Source organism: Cicer arietinum, chromosome 3, assembly GCF_000331145.2.
Source record: "Cicer arietinum cultivar CDC Frontier isolate Library 1 chromosome 3, Cicar.CDCFrontier_v2.0, whole genome shotgun sequence".
NCBI classification, from domain to species: Eukaryota; Viridiplantae; Streptophyta; class Magnoliopsida; order Fabales; family Fabaceae; genus Cicer; species Cicer arietinum.
In genome coordinates, this window is record NC_021162.2 from 44,710,086 (window position 1) to 44,726,121 (window position 16,036).

The 16,036-nt window shown below is 33.1% G+C and overlaps 1 protein-coding gene across 1 annotated transcript in view; it reads left to right on the forward strand.

The window, feature by feature from the left end:
* Positions 1-1,451: 1,451 nt before the first annotated feature.
* Positions 1,452-16,036, forward strand: part of LOC101510452 (protein SHOOT GRAVITROPISM 6-like) — a 46,053-nt gene continuing 31,468 nt past the window's right edge. The window contains exons 1-23 of the mRNA XM_004493958.4: positions 1,452-1,612; positions 1,696-1,786; positions 1,899-1,953; positions 2,033-2,164; positions 3,483-3,554; positions 4,182-4,272; positions 4,401-4,496; positions 5,684-5,762; positions 5,864-5,927; positions 7,544-7,647; positions 7,824-7,929; positions 8,698-8,787; positions 9,904-9,981; positions 10,426-10,493; positions 10,585-10,684; positions 10,800-10,937; positions 12,547-12,636; positions 12,776-12,841; positions 13,007-13,102; positions 13,226-13,300; positions 13,658-13,717; positions 14,364-14,453; positions 14,832-14,953. Coding sequence (XP_004494015.1) covers positions 1,582-1,612; positions 1,696-1,786; positions 1,899-1,953; positions 2,033-2,164; positions 3,483-3,554; positions 4,182-4,272; positions 4,401-4,496; positions 5,684-5,762; positions 5,864-5,927; positions 7,544-7,647; positions 7,824-7,929; positions 8,698-8,787; positions 9,904-9,981; positions 10,426-10,493; positions 10,585-10,684; positions 10,800-10,937; positions 12,547-12,636; positions 12,776-12,841; positions 13,007-13,102; positions 13,226-13,300; positions 13,658-13,717; positions 14,364-14,453; positions 14,832-14,953 — 1,994 coding nt within the window. The 5' untranslated portion in view covers positions 1,452-1,581. The remainder of the gene's footprint in view (positions 1,613-1,695; positions 1,787-1,898; positions 1,954-2,032; positions 2,165-3,482; positions 3,555-4,181; positions 4,273-4,400; positions 4,497-5,683; positions 5,763-5,863; positions 5,928-7,543; positions 7,648-7,823; positions 7,930-8,697; positions 8,788-9,903; positions 9,982-10,425; positions 10,494-10,584; positions 10,685-10,799; positions 10,938-12,546; positions 12,637-12,775; positions 12,842-13,006; positions 13,103-13,225; positions 13,301-13,657; positions 13,718-14,363; positions 14,454-14,831; positions 14,954-16,036) is intronic.

Consider the following 16,036-nt stretch of genomic DNA (forward strand, 5'->3'; position numbering starts at 1 on the left):
AATTTATTTAAAATCGACTTTGTTTCTAATTCTAAAATATTACATTTTAATTTAAAATCTAAATTATAAATGAAAATAAAATCTTACAAAAGATAAATATAGAGACATGGTTTTGAACATATTTTTTTAGACATCATCTAAATAAATTTACAAAATGGGTCATGTACTTTCTATACTCAATTTTACGCAAATAATTATCACGTGATTATAATTACTATTATAAAGTACACAATCAATAGATTGTAATATTGATAATTTTAACATTTAATGTATTATCAAACTTATTAAAGAATACTATGACAGCATCCTTCGATAATAGTGTTATATTAATACAAGTAGTTATTTTTTCCTTTTTTTTTTTCACACAATTATTATTTTTATTTTATTTTTCTTATATTGTACATAAAAAATAAACTGCATAAGTCAATATCAATGAGCTTTTCTATTGATATTTTATTTCTGTGGTAAACCCATCTTGCAATTCTCGGGGCATGATATTGGAGTCAAGTTTAAGAGCAGTAAGGAAATTTAGTTTAGGCTGAGAAATACCTTCTATATTTTGAATTTCATTACTCTTTTTGTTACCAATAACATTAGTATAAATGAAGGTATTATAAAATTAGTTAGTTGTTTTATAAGCAATGTTTCAATAATTTACAAATCTTATATTAAATGTGTGTTAAAAACCTTCTATTAAATAATTGAATATTAATATTTTTTTCTTAACCTACCCATTTTTAGAAAAATAATTGGTTTGATCAATTCGCCGCCATTTAATAACTATTTGGAGAATTCTTTTATGTTTTGGTAATTGATAAAAAAAAACATTAGAGAATTCTTTTGTTTGAATAATTAATAATTAACAAATATAAAATAGATAATAAATAGTTAATATTATAATCACTTATGTATTAATTATTAATTTTCTTACCAATCATTATTATTATTCATTTTATTACTTTAAAGAAAATTATTCTTACAAAACACCATTTTTTAATATCAACCATTGACTTTCGTTTTCTTCATTTTTTAATATTATTTTTCTTTCATTTAACATATTAAACAAGATTTGTAAAAATTATATTAAACTATAAAATATTCAAAATGTCATTTAGACACTATCTCTCTTGTTAACCATTAAATTAAAGAGGTTTGCAAAATCATAGGAAAGTATAAATATTAAAATTTAAAATGAGTAAAATGAACATTAAAAATGAATTCTTATAATCACTAAAGTTGTATTGAATTACTTAATTATCTTAAGACTTATGAATTAAACTAATATTTTTTAAAGGAAATTAATGATAATCTTATTTTTGGGTGTTGTAACACATTGAAACACTTTGACTAAAAAGGAAATTATTTATCATTCACCTGAAAATCAGTTATTAGTTAATTTAATTAAATTTAATTAATAAACAAAATAAAAAAGAGAATTTCCTGTCACGGCAAGACAGAACCAGCACAGCAGTGTGTCTATTGTGTGTGTCCGCGCCGGGGAAGAGGCCCCATTTTTTCCTCCCTCTATTTATTTATTCATTCATTCACTCTTCTCTATTCGTTACGATCATCACATCTTCCATGGCCTCTTCAATTTCAATTCCCGCACCAGGTATCTTCTTCTTCATAATTTGATTCGCTCCTTTCATTATTCCTCTCTTCTCATCTCTCAATCGCTCTTTCGCTTTCTCACAGAGGCTATTCAGGTTCTCCTCTCATTACTAGCCGATGATTCTTCCTCCGTTAGAAAATCCTCCATGTCTTCTCTCAAAGACCTTGCCTCACTGTAATAATGTTTTCTCTCTCTCTCTCTCTCTCTCTCTCTCTCTCTCTCTTTTTCTTTCATTTGCTTCATTTCGGTTTAATTTCTTACATTATCATTTTTCATGATTCTGTAGAAATCCTGTTCTGGTTCTCGAGTGCTGTGCGTCGGTTTCACGCGGTGGACGTCGAGTGAGGATTTTTCTGATAATCTTTTTTACGATTGGATTCAAATATTTTGCTGTTAATCTTTTTTTGTTTTGCGGGTTAGCGATTTGGAAATATGGCTGGAGTTTTTCAAGTTATGGCGTTTGGAGTTCGAGCTCTTGATGAAAGAGATGTTGATTCTGCTTTTATGACTAAGCTTGCTAAGATTGCTACATCTGAGATGGTATCCTCTAAGGTGATTTGTGTTTTCATACATGAGTAGTTCCAGTGATGCCTATATGGTTATGTTTTACTTTGTGTATGAAATAGTAGTAATCTTAGCTGAACTCAATTTAGTGAAAATTTAAACTCAAATACAACAACACTGCAGTGAATAAATGGAAAATAGCATAAAGGTAGAACACAACCATCATGCTACACTGAATCATTATTTGCAATTAATATACAGGAGTAGTTTAGTTCAGATGCAATAAATGGGAAATTTAGTGAAAATTTGCTGTACTGTATATAAAGCTGGCTACATCTGAGATGATATCCTCTAAAGTGTTTCATGTTTTAATAAAGGAGTAGTTTAGTTCTTGGGATTGCTATATGGCATGATTTTACTCTGTGTATATCAGATGATAGTAACCTTAGCTGGAGCTCAATTTAGTGAAACTGTGAGCTGAAATGCAATTATAGTGCAGTGAATTAATGGGAAATATAAGGTAGAAGACAAAATCATTATGCTACTGTGAACTGAAATTAAAAACAAAAGGAACAGTGAATAATATGGCAGTTGCCTTGCCTCTGATGATGTTTTCTTAGGCTTGGTCAAATGATGCAAACATTGGTGTTTGAGGTTTGGAAGTTTTGATAATTGAATTCATGTCCTTGAACTTAGTTGATTGGGTATTTTTTCTGCAAGGTAAACATGATTAAGTGGATCATGCTTATTAATGGGTTGTGATTTTTTTTGAAAGATAATTTCCTTAAAGAGTAACCCCTATGTGAGAGATACAAGAACAGTTTTTCGAGTCTTCATCTAAGAGATATTTAGTTTTTAGTTTAAGCAAATATTGTTTATTTGATAACCATGGGTCGGTTTGCAAAAAATTCAACATCATCAATGACAATCCAGCCTTCTCACTAGGCGGGTCAAATATATGGATCAAATGACACTACAATTTTCTATCATGTCTATGTTTAAAAAGACTGTTCTACTTCTCATTCTCTTTTAATGGTTTCGCCTATGATGCTCTCCCTCTACAACATTGAGATTTCTTTCCCTTTTTTTCTTTCTTTCTCCGTGAGTGTTTTAAACCCTAGTTAGAGTAGTACTTTAGGCTTATTGGTCTACTACATACATACCATGACTTTTCTGTCTTTTCAGTATTTACTTGAAATGACTGTTATTCTCTTGCACTCTTTATTGGTTTCTTTCTGGTACGGGAATGGTATCAATGTTACAATTAAAGTCCTAGTTGTCTTAGGATATTCCAGTTATTGGCTTAATCAGATTTCACATGTTACTGCTCACGGTCTATGTGTTTCACACTGAATGTCTTCTGCAGGAACTCAATTCTGATTGGCAGCGAGCAGCAATCAGCCTACTTGTTGCAATAGGGTCACATTTACCAGATCTTGTGAGTTATTTATTTTTTCTTTGAACTATTAAAGATTATTTATTAGGTATTCCATATTATTAATATTAAAATTTTTTTAGGTCAATAGAGAAAGGAAAAATAAGGTTACAGGTCTAGAAGGAGACAACTTAGACAAGGAGGAAAAAAATTAACAGAATGCAACCCTACAGTCTCTGTGATTACCAGTTAGATAAATCTAATTATAATATCATTTTCAAACTCCATAATTCATTTTATCTCTTGATACTCGTAATGCTCTCTGTTGGGAATCAATCCTGAACCATTATAAGAATCATAACATTGTATGGTTATAAGAATTGCAATAAACTATTCTGTTGTTGTTGTGTTTTTGAGCTTCTTAGTTAATTCTGACTCTATTTTTTGAATCCTTTTTCATATTTGTCTTTCTTATGTGTTTAAATAATTTCTTCCTACTCTTTCTGTATTTGTAACTATCTTTTCACTTGTTAAAGTAATATTTCCCTTTCATTTTAATTTCACCAGGTATACTACTGGCTTCTGTTTTAAATTTGTATTTTGTTTGCACTTATCCTATTGTTCCTTGAATTTTGAGCTTGTTCTCAGTCGTTGTCCTTAATCTCCTCTACCCTTGAATTGGTGTTGCAGGTGATGGAAGAAATTTTTCTTCATTTATCGGGGACAAATTCAGCATTACAGGCTATGGTTCAAATCCTTGCAGAATTTGCTTCTAGCAGTCGTCAGTGATCAAATTTTACAGTTTTTCAGTTGTCACCTATTTTTTTTGTGGATGGGGTGAAGGGTGGTTTCAAATTCTGTGGTAAACACTGATGTATTTTCTTTTTTCTAATTTTTTATCTAATACAGCCTTGCTGTTCATTCCCCGCTGGAAAGGTGTACTTTCACGAATTTTGCCAATTCTTGGAAATGTGCGAGACATCCACCGGCCAACTTTTGCAAATGGTGTGGTGATTTTTCTGTCGCTTTCTTGATGAATGTGTAATATGTGATATTATCTTTGATGTTGTGCTGATTTGTCCAAGCTGCCTTGCCAGTTTTAATTGCTTATGAAATAATCTTTTTGTTGTAAATTTCATACAATATAATGTAGGACACAGTCTGATACAGATAAAGGAAAATGCTGATTATTATGAAAAATACTTTTTGCACGAAAGCGTAATTGTAAATGAGTCATTTGCTTTTCTGTCTCTTCTACAGTTCTTCGCTACCCCACATTTTCTAATTTAGTCTCTCCTCTCGCACATTCATATCATGCACCTCATACTATGTAGCAAAGCTGTTTTGGAAAGTGTGTAACTAACTGATAACAAACTATTGAATACACCCGTGCACAAGAAACAAGTTAAAAAAGTTGCAGATTTTTCAAATGACAGTTCGATTTGTAGTTTCTTATATTTTAAAACGATCTTGTCCAAGAAAACTATTTTAATGTGATGTATTTAACTGTTAGTAGACTAACATCTTGAATGAATGGTAAAGTGTGCTTGATGTATTCTAATTTATCCTTGATATGATCAATTTAATCTCTATGGTTTTGGAGCAGGTATGTTGGAAATTAAGAACTGGCAACAAAGTGATAGAAACCAAGAAAAAATATGAGAGAGAAAGACAGAGTTGCTCTCTCAGTAATCTGTTAACTGAAATAAACTAACTAGAGTGCAGATTCTGTCATATTTATAGTTTTATAGTATGGATCAAACTCAGATTCCTAACTACTTTTACTACTTAACAGCCAGGCCATTTAGATTGACATCTGAGCATATCTGAGCTAGTTTTTTATTTTTTATTTGCAAAAGAGCATAACTGAACTAGTATTTATCGAACAATATCAATTTGGGCAATCTTATTTTCATTGAACTCTATTTAAAATGCATTCTAGGTTTAATTTATAATGGTGGGTAATGGGATATATCTCAGTTGATGGATCTTTGAAATAGTTTAGTTTTATGCAAATGTACATTTTGTAGATTTATGATCCTTTTTCTATTGGTCATAGCTTCAATTTATGCCCTCATTACTTGGTGGTACAGGGATGGGGAAAAAGCTTTGGCTAACGGCTAACCTTTCTCAATGGTGTAATCTCTATTGATAGTCCGATCTATTTAACTTTTCTCTGTGTTTGTTTTCAGCATTCAAGTGTTGGTGCCAAGCTGCTTGTCAATATAGTATAGATTTTCCTTCACATTTTCCGCTAGATGGTGATGTCATGTGAGATCAGAATATAGTCTTCTAGTTTATATTCAGATTCATGGCATTTACATTTCTTATTTTTCTTGTCTGAGGGTGAGAGATATCTCTATGTAGTGCAGGTCATTTCTAAATTCTGCTTTTGAGCTTTTGTTAAGAGTTTGGGCAGTTTCACGGGACCTAAAGGTTTGCCACCATATCGTATTTTTGGTTGTGTTTTACTGCTTATATGGCCCTCTATTATTATTTTTTGTAATACTGCGAGATATAATTCATTGTCCATAATTTGTTCTGAAGTGGTTTTTCAATAAATAGTTTATTCTATATCAAGATGATTTTTTTTTTGCCCCAGAGTTAAGAAATTTATTAAGATATATTCTATATCATAATATTTTTTTCGCCAAGTTAAGAAATTTGTTAAGATATTAGAGTTAGTTAGGTACTAGTGTAACTGTTATTGGGCTTAACCTTATGCTAGTAGTTCTTGTATTTGACCTAATTATCAGTATCTATATCTATGTTGTCAGTCACGGAGTGCCTAACCCCGAAAACGGAATCGCAGATAGCGGGATGACCGCTATTGTGAAAACCAAAAAACAGTATTCAAAAATACAAACAGTAGACAATAATATTAAAAAATAGCAAAAATAAAATACACAAAAATAAATGAGTAATCATAATTCATATTTCATAACCAAAATGTAACATCAAAATCAAGATTCTAGTAATAAAAAATAAGTTCTAAAAGTAATTAAATTCTACTGAAACTAAAACAGCAGCAGAACAGTGGAAGACAGAGGATAAACAGAGGAAGAAGAAGAAAAACAGAGGAAGAAGAACTGAAGAAGAAACGAAAAGAACAAGAAGAAACGAGAAGAAGAAAAGCGACGCGAAGAACAAAAACAGAGGAAGAATAACGAGAAGAAGAAGGGCCGTGGTCGTTAACTATTCACTGGAGGAGCAGAAGAAGAAAGGTCAAGAAATAGTATAATATTAGGGATTTGGATGCGAAAAGACTCAAATACCCTTAATGAAATTAAAAAAATTCAAAAAAACCTGTAAAAACATAGTCGCGGGTCATAGATCCGGGTCGGGCGCGACGCATCAGCGCGTTTAGGATGCTATTCACGGCCGCGTTTGCTGCAACTGATTACGGCGGTTTCACGGCCAGACGCAACGCGGGGACGATGTCCGGTGCACCGCATTTCCGCTATTGTGCGCTATCCCGGCGCTATTGACAACAGAGATCTATATATCAATATTAGACTAGAATATTGTTACACGTTACATCTAACAAATCATATTTTTAATTTACTACCATTCACCATGCCTTATTTACTAACCTAATTATTACTATGTATATCAATATCAGGTTAGGTCATTATAATACATTCAATTATTTTAATTTACTGCCATTAATCATTTTTCTCTCTTCTCCTTTTTCACTAACCATAAACCTATAATAATCCTCACAAAAGGAATGCTGTCCCTTTTTATTTTCTTGCATACATGGCATGTTAAATGCATTTTACTCAATGTCTTTGGTTTAATTATGTATTATAATTTTCATTGGACTAATAGTCAAAGACAAAAATAATAGCTAACAGTACTTTGATTTAACAGTTAATATGAAGCACTGCTTCAATTCAAACCACTCGATATAAATTCTGAGTTTCTGAACTCACTGTGTTTTTATAGTTGAATGATTATAGATAAGTAATTTAACATATTGTTTTAATGATCTATATACCTATTTTTAGTGCTTTTATGTATTTTAGTTGTTTCAACTTTTTTGGATATAGGTTCGTGTAGCATCCGTTGAAGCACTTGGGCAGATGGTTGGTCTCATAACACGGACACAATTAAAGGCAGCCTTACCAAGGCTTGTTCCTACAATTTTGGATTTGTAAGATTGGTCTGCATGTTGCTTTAGATAACCTTAGTTGCTTGCATGCTCTGTGGGATAGCATTTTGCATTTTAGATTTTTAACGAGTGCATTTTAATAAGACTAGAATATAGATGATACTTATGAATAGGCAGGTATTGTAGTATAGATTCTAATTTTTCTATTCTGCTGTCAGGTATAAAAAGGATCTCGACATTGCTTTTCTAGCTACATGTAGTCTCCACAATCTGTTGAATGCCTCTTTACTGTCTGAAAGTGGCCCTCCTATGCTTGATTTTGAGGTAATGTTGTCTATGAAGTTATTTTTTAAAGTTTCCTAGTATGTTGAATTTTTTTTATCCTACTTCTTTTTCTGTGGTAATCTTTGATCAGACCTCAATGAAACCTTCCGAATGTGATAGGAAAATCTATACATTGTTTATTTTGCTAAGAAGTGCTTCTTGTTGTCCTACTGAGTACTGTATCTACCGTAGAAAAGCGAAAGCTTTTTTTATCTCTTCTCACAATGGTGACGGGAAAGACTAGACAACTTGATAGGAGTTGGATCGAAATATAGTGGAAAATGATGTTTATTGATAGAAAAGAACTATTACAGTCCAAGTATTCAAGAGACGTGATGCTCTGCCACTCTAAGCCTCTTACAAAATCAAAGATTTTAACTCTAGTCCCTCCTATTATTTTTAGCCTCTCATCTCACAGGCCTAACTAACTCGCTGGTTAACTAAGTAACCAGCTAAGTGGTTAACTTTCAATACTCCCCCTTAACAATTTGCCTTTTCCTCAAGGTGAAGGCTTATGAAAAAACTGCATCCTCTCAAGACCTCTTGCAATCTTGTCGTTCTCCTCTCAAACAACGACAGCCATAAAACTTCCACATGGATCCCATTGTTTAATATAAAGTCCTTCTTATACCTTCACCCAGCAGCTTAACATTTTGAGGATAGTTGGTTTATGACATTAAATACTTGCTTTGTAAGTAGTTCCTTTATCTATGTCGTGCTTGAATTAATAAATTGAGAAATTCAAATAAAATTATTGGTGGTGTGCAGGATTTGACTCTTATTTTAGCGACACTTATACATGTGGTATCTATGAATAATGAAAGCAAAGATCAAACAGATTTCTCTGTTGGATTAAAGGTATTAGTATCAGTTTTATTTGCTGTAATTGTTTGGAATTTTTGTACAATATCTTCTGTAGCACTTTTTATTGCAAAGTTCTAACTTCATTCGTTCTTTCCAGTCCTTGGCTTTTTATTGCTTAAATTTGATGGTGCATGCCTTGTTAGTGTGTATAGGTTATCTTTCATCTTTGTTCTGAGATTTAGTCATTATTTGTTACAATTGTTTCTTGGAGTTCAATTCCAACATGATGATTAGACTGGTTTACTCTTACTCTCTCTCTCTCTCTCTGGTGCTTTTTCTAACAAAAGTGAAGTCTGATTGTGGCTGGTAGGTCTGTTCACTTGGTGTAACACCCCAACCATTACCGTTACCGGCAGTACTACCTCACGACCTTCTCGTCCCCCTTAACCACCCAGTGGAAATAGCGAGTTTTTGCCTTCCGTGGGATTCGAGCCCGATACCTAGGGGATAAGTACCGCCTCCACACATTCCCACTACCAATTGAGCCCATTACCATTTTTATGGAGATTTTCATTGTCTGCAGTTTTGGTGTATTTGGCTAGTTTGATGATATAATTTTTAGGCAAAACTCCTTGGTGATTTGGGACAGAGTCTTTCTGACTTCGTTTTTATGAAGTAGAAGGAAAAAGCTCCGTGAGCAAGTAAGGGCTTATTCACACTTAAATTGCAGTGGGTTGAGATTATGATGCATTTTAAAATTAGGGGTGGGTAGTGGATCCATCCTTGCTTACTTTAGAGCAGCCTTATCCCAATTAGAGGACATGGTTTCCTTAGGGTTTTGCTATTTATTATGTGCAAAAGGTATGGAGACCCTATTGACTATTGAGCTTATAATTCTTTCCTTTGTTCTTTATGTTTTTGTGGAGGGTTGTTCTTGAATTTGTACTAGTAGCTTCGCTTCCATTGATTTTCTTGTGGATAACACTTCTCTCAGATGAGCAAATAAGCGTGTTTTCATTCTTCATTTAATTTGAAGTGCATCATCACAGTCCGAACCCACTTTAATTCAAGGGTGGATGCAACTTTCTTTTGTTCACTAGGAGTAGTTTTCTCCTTTTGTTTAGAAAAGAAGTTCAATGTTTATTTAATTTATTTAATCACGTATGGCAGATGTATAATGAGGTGCAGCATTGCTTTCTGACAGTTGGCTTGGTGTATCCAGATGATTTGTTTCTGTTTCTTGTAAATGTACGTATTTGTAAATTTAATAAGCGTATCTGTATACTTGATAATGTTTTTTATTCCCTGTTATTCTTTTTTTCTGGTCGAAGAAAATAAATTTTACTGAGATTAAAAGAGGAACACTATAATTATCAGATGATTTATGAAGTCTGTTGAATTGAATGAGAGAAAACCAAGGTATAACAAAACAAAACAAAACAAAACAAAATCAGGCACCTTTAGACTTTAGTATATGCGGTATCTTGTTTCATCAATTTTAAATTGAATGGTATTTATATCTACACATGTTGTTGTTTGGTTGTCTGTTCAATTGAAGAGGGCATTGTATCTTTTACATTTGTCTCTTTCTTTTGAAGACTCTTCTATTCCCTAGGAGAAAATGATTCTTACTCTGTTTCCTTTGATGTGATATGACATTTTGCTTTATCTTTCTTTTGTCTATACTTCCAGAAATGTAGGTTGAAGGAAGAAGCATCAACTTTTGGTGCACTTTGCGTATTGAAACATCTTTTGCCAAGGTTGTATTTTTTTGTTTGTTTAAATCCTGATGATAATTATTGGAAAGTATCCATGTATCAGCGGCTGACAATTTTTTTTTTCTTTCGGAAGGCTATCTGAAGGTTGGCATAGTAAAATACCTCTACTGGTTGAAGCTGTAAAGTCCTTGTTAGAGGAGCATAATTTAGGTGTTCGAAAGGCACTTTCTGAGGTAAGTCATTGACCATTTATTCGTTGTTGTTCAAATTTTTTAATATTTAAATAAAAATAATGAAACATGTTTCCCAAGTCAATATTTCTTGTCTTCTGTCTTCCTCATTTGCTAGTTAATTGTGGTTATGGCTTCGCACTGTTACTTGGTTGGTTCACCTGGAGAGTTGTTCATTGAATATCTTATACGCAATTGCGCTTTAACAGATCAAAATCAGAGTGATCTTGATAGTACACCAAATAAGAGAAAAGAGGTACACTTCCCCCTTGCCTTTGTCCTTAATTACTAGTAATGTATATACATTTTAATTACCAAGTGTGAGTTCTTTTATTCAATACTATGTTGTTACTTTTTACCTGGAGTAAGAATGTCTAACTTACGAGTTAACTCTTAGAAGAACTATATTGGTTTATGATTCTAGGTATGAAAATTGCGTTAACTTGCTACAAAATTGGTTGCATAAGCTCTGGTAGACTTGCATAAGTTGCATAGATTCACGAGTATGAGGATCAGGATGATTGAATGTGTCACAACATAATGGTTTTCCCCAGACATGCCTGAAATGGCACAGGCTCAATGTTCTTTAATACATCGAAAATGCAAAAGTTAAATGATAAGGCTCTTTGATTTAGAAAACATTAACCTTACAGTTGTAGCACTTCCGAAGTTACATCTAGTATCCCAATGTGAACCATATGTAAAGGAGGTGAAGGATACTGTATTGAGTCTCAACCCTATAGCTCCCAGTATAAATGAAGTCACAAAGCAGATCATTTGTAAACTCTAATTCATTTCAAACTTCTCAAATGAGATTACAAATATTTATAGCAAGACTATCTCTAAATCATGGCCCATAAGCGACACCATTCTCTAGACCCATAGTGGGCTTTAGTCATATTTTTCTAAAATAAACTAAATGTAAGGAAGTAAAGTACCTTCACTTACGCATGACATCAACTAAATCTATATTAAAACTATTACAATTCCAAATTAAAACAAACTAGGAATTATTACAAACCAAATTAAAATAAACAAAATTCATCATAATTTATTAAAATATGGATCATCTTCATGTTCTTGAGGTCCTTATCATACTCTTTGAAAGGAGCTCTATGCTCTGGTAGTTTTCCATTTTCCATTGTAATGGAGCTGCTGCCCGTCTTGTCATAGTAATATACAGCATGATTCCCCTTTTATTTTTACGTGTTCTAACACTATCATCCTCCACTCTTTAGTAATTTTGATTCTGAGCTTGTTATGCTGACTTGTGAACCTATCTTGTGATTAGTGAACTTGCTATCAATTTTGAATGCCATGTTTGTGTATTCTGTTCTGGTCTAGTCCTATGAAAATATTTTGCTTTATCTATATAAATGTTGAATATTTATTTTACATAGTTTAGATTGCATTTAGATACTATGATCTCTAATCATTATTTTTTGCATCAAGTATAATCTTACAACTTTAGGTCAACTTTATGGAGATTCCACAAGTTTATATAGATCGAGTTTGATAACTGCTTTTGGAGCTTGATCCCAATTTTTTTAGAACATTATCATATTTGGTTATTTTCTTGGATATAGTATTCCTCTTTGCTTCATTGTTTTATGCATTTATTGGCGTTTTCTATATGATGTCATTGGAAGGCTCCCTTGTTTTGAACCCCTTCCACTTTCTAGTATATTTTATCCTTTTTATTTTGATTGATATACTTATCCTCCAGTATATTTAATTTTTCTCCTAACATAAAATTTCTTCTTTTACTGAAAACAACTAATATAGAAAAATATCTGTATAGTGCTGGCATGCTTTGATCTATCACAGGCCCCTACCTCTCTGCTGATCATGTTTTTCCTTTTCAGATGAAAATTGGAACAGTTTCTCCTGGTGAGTTACGAGCAGTTTGTGAAAAAGGTCTCCTGTTGGTAACTATTACGATTCCTGAAATGGAGGTAATTTATATTTTTTTCTGTACTGATCAAATTTTTGTGGTCATGATATCACTAGTTTACTGGGTCCTATTATTTCTTTCAGTTCCTTATTTGATCTTTTGCTCAAGAAAATGTCTAATATTGCTATCGGACTTTACAGCATATCCTTTGGCCTTTTCTGTTGAAGATGATTATACCACGGACCTACACTGGTGCTGTTGCCATGGTATAAGTTCTATATCCAATATTTTTTTTTGTAGAAAGTTGAACTGAATACTGTGACGCTTGATCAATTTTAACCTTTCATGTTGTATGTACTATGAAAATGATGTTTTGTTATCACAGAGGTTTGACCTGGCAAATTAGAAGACATCATTTTTACTTTTTACAGGTTTGCAGGTGCATCTCAGAACTGTGGCGGCATAGATCTTATGGTAGTGATATGTTAAGTGAGTGTAAAACCCGTCTTGATATTCCAACTGCCGAGGTAGGTTCTCTGCCTAACAGTCTGGTTTTTGTTAATTCCTTGTACTCTCAATGGTTCAAGAAAAACCATTGTAGGTAGGTTATATTCAGCACTATATGGTTAAATAATTTATGGTTGATATAGGAACTTCTTGCTCGTTTTGTGGTGCTTTTACACGATCCTCTAGCAAGGGAGAAATTGGCCACCCAGATTTTGACAGTGAGCTCATGCCATCCTTGGATACTGTTTTGTTTTTGAATTATTCTGTGATTTACTCTCGATGGATTAGGCAGTATAAATGTAATTGTATCGTAGTGTTTGAAATGGTGTATATAATTACACTTACTAATCCATTATTAGCTTTTGTACATGTCTGTTGTGTAGTTTCCTCCCTGTTATTTAGAACTGCATTTTTCTCTCTTTTGTTTTACTATCATACAGTAAAACTAAATGAGGTGGCTTTAATATGCATAAAAATCTTCTTTTCAAAGCTTACTTAACATTATGCGATTGATTACAAAGTTTATTTAGAAGAATGCATTTCCTTAGATGACAAATATGTACATGTTTTTGTAGGTTCTATGTCTTCTGGCACCTCTATTTCCGAAAAATATCAATTTGTTTTGGCAAGATGAGGTAAAAGCTGTGCTAAAAATTTGTGTTAACAGATTGAAACCAAGCTTTTGTTGAAGGTTGAGAATCTGTCAAGTTTCTAGTTATAAATTATGTTTGAAATACGTTGTACTTCTGCAAATAAACGCTGATAGAGTTTTCACATTCTCAGCTGTTAGTTGTGCATCTGTTAATATCAACACTGAGATCATGAAATTTCATTGTGTTGTTGGGCTTTGTGGTTATTAAAGATGGGTCTAACTGAACCCAAGAAGCCAACTTAAGGTTATGAGAAGTATTTTGGCCATGGTGTAAGATTTTAAACTGATCTTTCATTAACTTTCTGGTCATTAAAGTTGGGTCTATCCGAACTCCTGAAACTAACTCAAGGTTTTGAGGAGTACTTTGGCCATGCTGTAGGATCTTAAACTGATCTTTATAATCTTTTTAGATGAGGTGAACATTTTAAGAGCTCTAGAACCACTGCATAATTTTGTACCATGTTTCCGCATCATTCTGTAAATGTCATGAGTCAGCAAAAAACTTCATATACTTTAATTTTATTATACAGTTTATCATAAAATGCTATTTCTATCAGTTGCTACATACAATTTTGAGATGGTTATTATATACCAAAATGTAATTCATTTGTGTTTTTGGTAAGTTCTAGATTCCGAAGATGAAGGCTTATGTTAGTGATACAGATGACTTGAAACAAGATCCATCATATCAAGACACTTGGGATGACATGATAGTCAATGTAAGTGTGATTGACTTGTTAAAGTCTTGTCGGTCACTTGTCAAAGTGTTATCATTTTAAAGAAGTGCAGGTCATGGAGTCAAACATTCTTGTCTATGTTGTTCTTATTCATGTAGTTATGGGATCCATTCATTTGTTTGCATTTGAAATATCTCTTCAAAGTTGACTGGACAACAAAATAATGGTATTGCTGAAATGGTGAAATACTCAACATTTCTCTAAAATATGCATTTAAAAAACGATACTAAGTCTGTCCAATATGGTTATGCAAAGGTAATTCAACTCAGTTTGTTGTCCTAGACATTATAACAACTGTGAAATCTAAATCTCTTTTGTCAGCAAGATATTTTGTTGCATCTCTTTAATTTTGGATTGCAGTTTCTTGCAGAATCTTTGGATGTGATTCAAGATGCAGATTGGATTATGTCTCTAGGAAATGTATTTGCCAAACATTATGAACTTTATACATCTGATGATGAACATGCTGCACTTCTTCACCGGTACCAATTCTTTCTGTTGCATGAGAAGTTGATTGCTTCACATTTCTTAAAATTTTGTTGGATCTAACTCAACCTCACAAAATCGACTTGTAAGGGGGATGTCGATCCTTATAATTAACAATCATGCCATATCATTGTTCAATGTGGGACTCACAACAACAGTTTCTTCTATCCATTCAAAATGATATAGAAGAAAATTGCTGGTGCAGTTTTATGGTGTGACCAGACTGTTTGGGGACCCCGGTATTTTGCCAGTTCATTGAGAGGGTGCAGTTTTCAAAGTAGTAACCGCTATTTTGCCAGTTCATAGGACACGCACTACCAGTTTTCAAAGTAGTGGTCAGAATTCGTTGCCTGGGATTTTTTTCACCTTTGACAATGAATCTACATATTGAAAATAATAGATGAAAGTAATAGAACTTTTAAAAAAATACGAGAATAGAAGACTGTTGAAAATATATTTATATTTATTACATATCATGTAAATAGGGATAATATCTCCCATATTTATTTTTGTATTTATTGCCTTGAGCCTATATAAAACAGACTCCGTTGTGTAGTTCAGACACACGGTTTCACCATATGTCTCTCTCATTTTCTCTTATTCAACATGGTATCTAGAGCCTATTAAGAGAGACAACCTTATACCGTGATTACCCCGGGACCCACTGTCCTTCGGTGAGATTTTTTTTCGGTAAACCGTGTCTCAATTCCGGTTTACCCTTCTTTGTCGCTTTTTCGTTCATTTTTTTCTCCACTGTTCACTGTTCATCGCGCGACACTGTTCATTGCGCGACACTGTTCATCGCGCGGTACTGTTCATCGAAAAAAAAACCATATTCCGCCACTGTTTCGCTGCTGGTTTTTAGGTAACTACTTATTGATTATGGCTACTTATAAAGATTTTCTTCGGTGGAGAGAGTATTGTCAGAACTTCCGCTGTTTCCGCCGCACAAAGTGGTAATTCACCTGTTTGCATCTCACCTTCTCATAGCCCATGGATTCTCGATTCTGGTGCATCTGATCACATTACTGGTAATAAGACTCTTTTCTCCTCTCTCACAACATCTGGTTATTTACCTA